We start from the raw sequence: 9079 nt of genomic DNA, 5'->3' as shown, positions 1-9079 counted from the left end.
GTATGTGTGGCGACAGGTGGCTTGACGACATGGCCTCCATAAGCTCCGTGGATCGGTCAGGTCGGGCTTATCTTCTGGAAGTGCATTACGTCACACTCTTTACTGCAAAAGATGGTGCGGAGATTGCTCTAAGGAGTACCTACCTCATATGGTATAAAAGCACTGTTAAATGGAACTGGTCATGTATATAATAAACGAAGGAAACTAACCGCGCATTGAGCCTGGCGGCATCGGTAAAATGATTGATACATGTCTTGGCAGCGTAAACGACTATCTCAAGCTGTAAGCAAGGTAGTATACTATTTGTTTTACCTGTGCTAGCACTTTAATTTATACTCTGGCCTTGACGTCGAGTCCACAGAAGCTCAAACCGTACAGGCTCTACGAACTCTTGACGACCAAGAAAGGAACTTTGGTTAAATGAGGCCCGGGACCAAGAAGCACAAGGTGATGTGTCGCTCTCGTCGTTGACCTCAGGTGTCGGCTACGAGGTGCACATTATCTCTGTTGCTGTTGGCGGGAGCGATAGATCACACGTCGTCAAGTCCTTAGGAAGTAGCAACGAAACTACGTCGCTTCTTTCTAGCTCAGAATACACACATGCACTGTGCTCTAATTCTTCTGTGACTGTTTATTTTTGCCAAAGATGAAGACAGCAGAGACTACTGCACTGTCACGGACACCGAGCCGTACTGGTGCTGGCATTAGTGAGTGTATCGTCGCAGAGTCTAGTGTGGCTTCGGAGAGTCTCGGTCAGTGTCTTCCTTACTACTTCGTTAGTTAAGAACTGACCGAAACTCTCCTGAGAGCTAAGCTAGCTCTGGAATTTTACAACCACAAGTTTTCACTCATTGAAGCTACAACCAGGACTCAACTGCACCATCCACATGTGCGTGGTAGATGTCAAAATTGTACCCAAAAATGTAAAAAAGAAGCAGAAAAAAGCCGTATTTAAAGTGAGCTTGTGCATCTGTTGAAAAAACATTCCTTTAGTATTCATAGTTTTTTAAGCCTGTAAAGGGTATTATGATAGCTTTGATACGAGTCCAGCTGGTATGCAGCGGCCAGCAGCCTCGCCAGGCAGTCGATCAACTGCTATCTGGACGTGGCTGCATTAAACAGCAGAAGCTGATTTTCATGGACACAAGCGGCTGATTACGGTCAAAAGGCCTCTACAATCACTTACTAACTAAGCCCATCATATACATTTAATTGAGTCGTGACACGATTCCAAGATCTCTACTAATATCCGGTTGATATTAGCCACGTGTTGAGCAGCATGGAGCTTACCGAAAGCAAAACGATCGCTAAACGGTACTACAGGTGCGATTCAGAGGAGGTGAAAGCAGATTGTCGTCAAAAGCTGGCATTGCAGTCGACCTTTGCTATCACAAACTGTCTGAGCACTAAACAACTGCCGCATATAATACTGCTCACTTCAATATTTCTCGAGCATATGCACCCCTTCAATCGACTGCCCCCCCCTCCCCCCCCCCCCACCACCACCACCTAATTTGCCGAGATGATCGCAGACACAGGAATTTATTGTCGACCAACCTTCCAGCACATTTGTCAGCAGCGTCAAGACAAAGGACGATGTGACGCAAGTCATCAAGTCCTAGATAATATAAATTAACATATTTGTACATCTACTTTAAAACCTTAATACTGCCAAAGAAAAGCAGATGCCGCACATGGTGCCAGCTTGAACATACAACGAGATGGTAGACGTAGTCCATGGTTTTGGTGAGTTTAGCAAGCCCATAGCCTGGTCGCCTATGGCAGAAATTATCTTAGCAACTGCCTCTCACAGAGTCAAAGCTGCGTAACCTTGTCGTGCTGACGATTTCGGCGTGACACATGCTAACTCAGCATGACAGGACATGCCATTGTTCCGGCACCTCCGACATGCACCTCCGACGTACCCACATGCTTCCGACTAACGCAAAATTTGCGTTTGATTTTGAGCTTTGGCACATGGGGTACGCCGAAATTGGCAGATGTTGCTCCCACGAAACGTACCCAACGGACGAAGATTATACCCCACCGCGTTGCACTTGCTCACATCGTACAGGCACGGTTACCACGACATGACGCATTCCTTCAGCTAGAAACGTCGTTAAGATCGCAAGTGTAGTTGAGCAGAATCTAGAGCAGGATTTCCACTGGACGACCACTTCGCAAAGGGTTGAGCACTAACAATTCGCGCGAATAAAGTACATAGTAGCACGACGAGGATATCCCGTACGGCGCACATAGCGTCGTGGTTGTAAGTAGTAAGAGATGCTGAAACTGCGTAGACTTGTACGAGTTATAACAGCAAAGCACAAGTCACCTGGCTGTAAGCGTGTGAAATACTGGAGCTAAGGCCGGTATCGGTCACCATACCAGTTCAAGTTGTACTCACCAGCACCTCAAAGATTGTGCACTGCTTGGCACAGCCGAGGACGGTGTATTTCTTCGTTTCTCCACCGACCTTTGAGTATTAAGCCACGGCGAAGCAGTACCACCTACATACACTGTTGAGTGCAGCTATGTTACAGCAGATACTGGATACGCGTGAACATCTCGTCGTATGCTGCACCATCCGAACTGGCACTGAAGTGTTCGTTGTGCTGGATCTTTGTGTAGGCAGGATTGGCACCTCAGCGCTGCATCGAGACAGCTCCCGGTATCCAAGTAGTACTACTGCTCTTTCATCAATATGAAGGATGCAGCTTGTAGGTGCTGCACGTAGCTGTAGCTGAACGCATGGGCCTCGCTGTTTGGTGGAGCTCTACATTTCACGGCGTCCTTCATGTTTGAGAGTTATGATTCATGACTGACAGTAGGGCACTGGCTTCAGTGACGTCGAAACTGCTTTTGTCGGAAAGATGATTGACAATCTTAAAGGAAGCTGTGAATAATAGTAGTGCACGATGTTGGGCAGCCATAGCCATGTCACCGGCGATCGTACAGGTAAAGCTCTTCGCTGTGCAATGCCTACGGCAGCAGTAGTCGTTCGTCGCGAGTGGCGTGAGGTCGTTGGGCTTAAATATGTAAAAATACGTAGTTTGATACAATGGATTTGTTAAGTACATGTACCATTGGGACAGATTTGCTCGGACGGATACTTACAAAGCAGCAGGGGCTCACCTCTCAGACATTATCACCTTGATGCTTGCTGGCTAGCGTAACATAAGCATCGTCGCTCCAATGGCTTGAGTTGCGCAGCATGGTTTTAAAAAGGCCCTGTCTTTGAGGCTGTTGCTGTCCGTCGGATGGTCACCAAGACTAGTTACACACGTCCCAGTCCAATACGGCTGGAAGCTCTGTACGAAAGTAGCACAAATGAGTGGTTAGCTATCTGATAGGGATATGAGTATAGGGCTTCGTGAGTGTAGGGCTTCTTGAAGCTTACACTAAGAGTCGGAGTTGCTGAGACCATGCGCAATCCCTCCGCAGTAGGCTTGGCCATCGTCGTAGTTTTGGAGGCGGCTTTTGTTGATGAGAACGACTTGAGCTCCAGCCGAACAAAAACGAGAATGGGGCTTGCACTCGAGCTGACGGTCTCGTGCGCCTTCAAGCTGGCTTGGCCTCCCATGCCGCAGCCTTTCGCTCTCTGCTTCAGAGTATTTGAAATTGTTGTAAGTGTTAGTATACTTGCTTTTTCTGCATACAGCAGTCAGTCCCAGCAACCATTTGCTAGCAATTGACGCATACAGCGTACTATGCCATCGACAATCTGCTAACATTTCGCTGCATACAAGCCGCAAGTGTCTTCTGATCGTACGTACATTTGTTTGCGTCCGGCTGTTCGATGGTGGTGGGCAGGAGCTTTGCGGTGCTTGATCAATGTGTGCGGGGGAGGGAGAGGAGGGCGCGGACAGTAATAGCTTGTTGTATTTTCTGGAACTGATCATTTGCGCAATTCTTAGCGTTTTACGCAACTTAATGGCTAATTAAACGTTGAAGTTATCGGATACTAAACTCTGAGTAAGAAAAAGTTTGCTGCGCACAAAATATAGTGAACGATCCAAAAGATCTTCTTCCGCCCAAGACAAGATAACTGTGGCAATCAGCCACCTCAACGTTGCTTCACATGACGCGCCCAGCGACGTGACCGACAGCAGTTCTCGGTGTTTATCTTCATCTCCTGCTCCTGTCGCCACTTCCTCTTCAGAAACCCCCAAAGTGCAGCAGGGCAGTACAACTACGAGGTCAAGGGCACTGCAGGCGGTCTCCACTCGTACTCGGAGGAAGAGACGGCTGCCTTCACCGAGCATATCAACAACACGCTGCAAGCAGACAGCGATGTGGCGTCGTTGATGCCTATCAGCATGGACGCGGGGCTGTTCCGAGCTGTGTGCGACGGTGTGCTGCTCTGCAAACTCCTCAACCGCGCTGTGCCCGAGACGATCGATGAGCGCGCGCTGAACGTTGTCAAGCGCGCGAGAGAGCTCAACGTGTACCAGAAGACGGAGAACCAGAACCTGTGCATCAACGCCGCCAAGAGTATCGGCTGCAGTGTGGTGAACATCGGTCCGGACGACCTGATCGAGGGCAAACCCATCCTCGTCTTGGGTCTGGTGTGGCAGATTATCAAGATCCAACTCACGTCGAGTATCAACCTCAAGAACCACCCAGAGCTGATGCGTCTGCTGCTGGATGGAGAGACGTTGGAGGCGTTCATGAAGCTCCCGCCGGACCAGATTCTACTGCGGTGGATGAACTACCATCTCCAGGCTGCTGGGCATAGGAAGAAGGTGACGAACTTCAGCTCTGACGTGCAGGATGCGACGGCGTACAGTGTGCTACTGCATCATATCGCGCCTCAGCACTGCGACGTGTGCGCCGAGTCCGTCCCGGAGGAACGCGCCGCCCACGTGATCCAGAACGTGCGTCGGCTCCAGGTCGAGACGTTCATCAAGCCTCGCGACATCACGAGCGGCAACCCGAAGCTCAACATGTCGTTCGTGGCGCAGCTGTTCAACACGTGCCCAGCGTTGGATGTGGTCGAAGAGGAGGTGAAGCAACTGGAGGAGATTCTGTACGACGACGTGGGCGACACGCGGGAAGAGCGGGTCTTCCGTCTGTGGATCAACTCGCTGGCCATCGACGACGTGTACGTCAACCACTTGTACTCGGACTTGAGCGACGGCATGAAGCTGCTCAAGGTGCTGGACAAGATCCAGAAGGGCCTGGTGAGCTGGAACAAGGTCAACCTGGTGGCGCCCAACAAGTTCAAGCAGGTGGAGAACTGCAACTACTGCGTCGTACTGGGCAAGCAGCTTAAGTTCTCGTTGGTGAACGTCGGAGGCGCCGACATCTTCGAAGGCGCCAAGAAAATGATCCTGTCCATCGTGTGGCAGAGTATGCGGTACCAGCAGCTCAAGATCTTGAGCGAGCTGGCGGCCGGGCGAGGCGAGATCACCGACAAGGACATCATCGGCTGGGCCAACAACAAGGTGCAGCAGAGCGGACGGGCCAAGGGCAACATCGTGGCGTTCCGGGACCCCACGCTGTCCGACGGGCTGTATCTACTGGACTTGGTGCACGCTGTGGAGCCGCGTGCGGTGAACTGGGACATGGTCTCGCAGGACAAGACGGACGACGCCAAGGCCAGCAACGCCAAGTACGCCATCAGCTGCGCGCAGAAGATCGGCGCCACGGTCTTCCTGACGTACGAGGACATCGTGGAGGTCAAGCCCAAGATGATGATGACGTTCGTGGCCAGTCTCATGCTCGTGGACCATCAGCGCGCATAAGATGAGGACAGTGGAGAGAAGAAGAGCTGCTAGACGGTCGTAGCTGGCTGACCAGAGTTGAAGAAGCACATACAAGTGAACAGAGAAAAAAAGTTTTCAAACATGCACTTGCGAACATGGGTACATGTATCCATGAACCGTTTAACATGTACAATAGTCACCTCCTCGCAAAGTTGGCCGTCGAAACTTTCGTCCGTCAACATGGTGGAGTGTTACTTGACCGATGAAGTACCGACCGGCCACACGAAGGTCAGTGCCGATGCTGGGTGGGGTTTCCTTTCGGTTGATCTCTTGGACGCAAGATTGAGAATGAGACTGCAAAAACGGAAAGGCAAGAGTGCACGGGGACTCCACAGCAACCGCAACCGCGTAAAGTGCGTGGCCTCCATTCGGTTCCCAGCCGAAGAGGTGGTAATGCATGCGGATCCTGCGAGTTTGCCTCATTCATCAGCTGCTAGAGCTTGGAAAGTTGCATTTTCCACGGGTGCAACTCTGGACAAAGATTATCTTACACTATTGCCAACAATGGCTTTGGTGATTTAACATGTAAAGAAGCCTTGTTAGTCACTGTGCCTTGCCAGACCATACATCTTTGACTTTTTCTCCCGGTACATAACTTGCTTAGATTCTCGAATAAATATTTAGCACGTTAGCAATATTCGCAAGCAAGTTTTAAGCATCCTCCCACACTGGCTCTGCGTACTGCTGCAAGCCGAAGAGACTGTGCTTCACTAAACCTGGCCGAAGTTGCGGCAATATCCTTGGTATCTGCTGAAGGATAATTTACCGATTCGATAGATTTATCCTGCTTGGCTTCGTAATATTATAATTCTGTAAATTATCTTTAAGTACTAATTCGTTTCTAATATAGTACATGGACTCATAAAAGTGATATTTTAAATTGATATTTTATGAGTTCCCTTTACTATATATAAGTGTGCAGTTTACAGAGCAACACTCCACATGCTTCAGCAAAGAAACATGTGAAATTGTTCGTAGAAGCTCGTCCACTTTCCAATTGATGACCGTGCGTATGTGTGGCGACAGGTGGCTTGACGACATGGCCTCCATAAGCTCCGTGGATCGGTCAGGTCGGGCTTATCTTCTGGAAGTGCATTACGTCACACTCTTTACTGCAAAAGATGGTGCGGAGATTGCTCTAAGGAGTACCTACCTCATATGGTATAAAAGCACTGTTAAATGGAACTGGTCATGTATATAATAAACGAAGGAAACTAACCGCGCATTGAGCCTGGCGGCATCGGTAAAATGATTGATACATGTCTTGGCAGCGTAAACGACTATCTCAAGCTGTAAGCAAGGTAGTATACTATTTGTTTTACCTGTGCTAGCACTTTAATTTATACTCTGGCCTTGACGTCGAGTCCACAGAAGCTCAAACCGTACAGGCTCTACGAACTCTTGACGACCAAGAAAGGAACTTTGGTTAAATGAGGCCCGGGACCAAGAAGCACAAGGTGATGTGTCGCTCTCGTCGTTGACCTCAGGTGTCGGCTACGAGGTGCACATTATCTCTGTTGCTGTTGGCGGGAGCGATAGATCACACGTCGTCAAGTCCTTAGGAAGTAGCAACGAAACTACGTCGCTACTTTCTAGCTCAGAATACACACATGCACTGTGCTCTAATTCTTCTGTGACTGTTTATTTTTGCCAAAGATGAAGACAGCAGAGACTACTGCACTGTCACGGACACCGAGCCGTACTGGTGCTGGCATAAGTGAGTGTATCGTCGCAGAGTCTAGTGTGGCTTCGGAGAGTCTCGGTCAGTGTCTTCCTTACTACTTCGTTAGTTAAGAACTGACCGAAACTCTCCTGAGAGCTAAGCTAGCTCTGGAATTTTACAACCACAAGTTTTCACTCATTGAAGCTACAACCAGGACTCAACTGCACCATCCACATGTGCGTGGTAGATGTCAAAATTGTACCCAAAAATGTAAAAAAGAAGCAGAAAAAAGCCGTATTTAAAGTGAGCTTGTGCATCTGTTGAAAAAACATTCCTTTAGTATTCATAGTTTTTTAAGCCTGTAAAGGGTATTGTGATAGCTTTGATACGAGTCCAGCTGGTATGCAGCGGCCAGCAGCCTCGCCAGGCAGTCGATCAACTGCTATCTGGACGTGGCTGCATTAAACAGCAGAAGCTGATTTTCATGGACACAAGCGGCTGATTACGGTCAAAAGGCCTCTACAATCACTTACTAACTAAGCCCATCATATACATTTAATTGAGTCGTGACACGATTCCAAGATCTCTACTGATATCCGGTTGATATTAGCCACGTGTTGAGCAGCATGGAGCTTACCGAAAGCAAAACGATCGCTAAACGGTACTACAGGTGCGATTCAGAGGAGGTGAAAGCAGATTGTCGTCAAAAGCTGGCATTGCAGTCGACCTTTGCTATCACAAACTGTCTGAGCACTAAACAACTGCCGCATATAATACTGCTCACTTCAATATTTCTCGAGCATATGCACCCCTTCAATCGACTGCCCCCCCTCTCCCCCCCCCCACCACCACCACATAATTTGCCGAGATGATCGCAGACACAGGAATTTATTGTCGACCAACCTTCCAGCACATTTGTCAGCAGCGTCAAGACAAAGGACGATGTGACGCAAGTCATCAAGTCCTAGATAATATAAATTAACATATTTGTACATCTACTTTAAAACCTTAATACTGCCAAAGAAAAGCAGATGCCGCACATGGTGCCAGCTTGAACATACAACGAGATGGTAGACGTAGTCCATGGTTTTGGTGAGTTTAGCAAGCCCATAGCCTGGTCGCCTATGGCAGAAATTATCTTAGCAACTGCCTCTCACAGAGTCAAAGCTGCGTAACCTTGTCGTGCTGACGATTTCGGCGTGACACATGCTAACTCAGCATGACAGGACATGCCATTGTTCCGGCACCTCCGACATGCACCTCCGACGTACCCACATGCTTCCGACTAACGCAAAATTTGCGTTTGATTTTGAGCTTTGGCACATGGGGTACGCCGAAATTGGCAGATGTTGCTCCCACGAAACGTACCCAACGGACGAAGATTATACCCCACCGCGTTGCACTTGCTCACATCGTACAGGCACGGTTACCACGACATGACGCATTCCTTCAGCTAGAAAAGTCGTTAAGATCGCAAGTGTAGTTGAGCAGAATCTAGAGCAGGATTTCCACTGGACGACCACTTCGCAAAGGGTTGAGCACTAACAATTCGCGCGAATAAAGTACATAGTAGCACGACGAGGATATCCCGTACGGCGCACATAGCGTCGTGGTTGTAGGTAGTAAGAGATGCTGAAACTGCGTAGAC

At 49.0% G+C, this 9079-nt stretch overlaps 1 protein-coding gene across 1 annotated transcript; it reads left to right on the top strand.

Moving 5' to 3' along the window:
- Positions 1-3425: 3425 nt before the first annotated feature.
- PITG_13102 (fimbrin-like protein) lies at positions 3426-5747 on the top strand (the record flags this gene model as incomplete). The annotated part of the gene is made up of 2 exons (XM_002900584.1): positions 3426-3626; positions 4110-5747. 2 exons carry the CDS (start codon positions 3426-3428, stop codon positions 5745-5747), a joined length of 1839 nt encoding a protein of 612 aa, XP_002900630.1.
- Positions 5748-9079: the final 3332 nt, after the last annotated feature.

This window comes from Phytophthora infestans, genomic scaffold, assembly GCF_000142945.1.
Source record: "Phytophthora infestans T30-4 supercont1.25 genomic scaffold, whole genome shotgun sequence".
Classification (NCBI taxonomy): domain Eukaryota; phylum Oomycota; class Peronosporomycetes; order Peronosporales; family Peronosporaceae; genus Phytophthora; species Phytophthora infestans.
The sequence above is the reverse complement of the archived record's forward strand: the minus strand, read 5'-3'. Positions and strand labels throughout refer to the sequence as shown.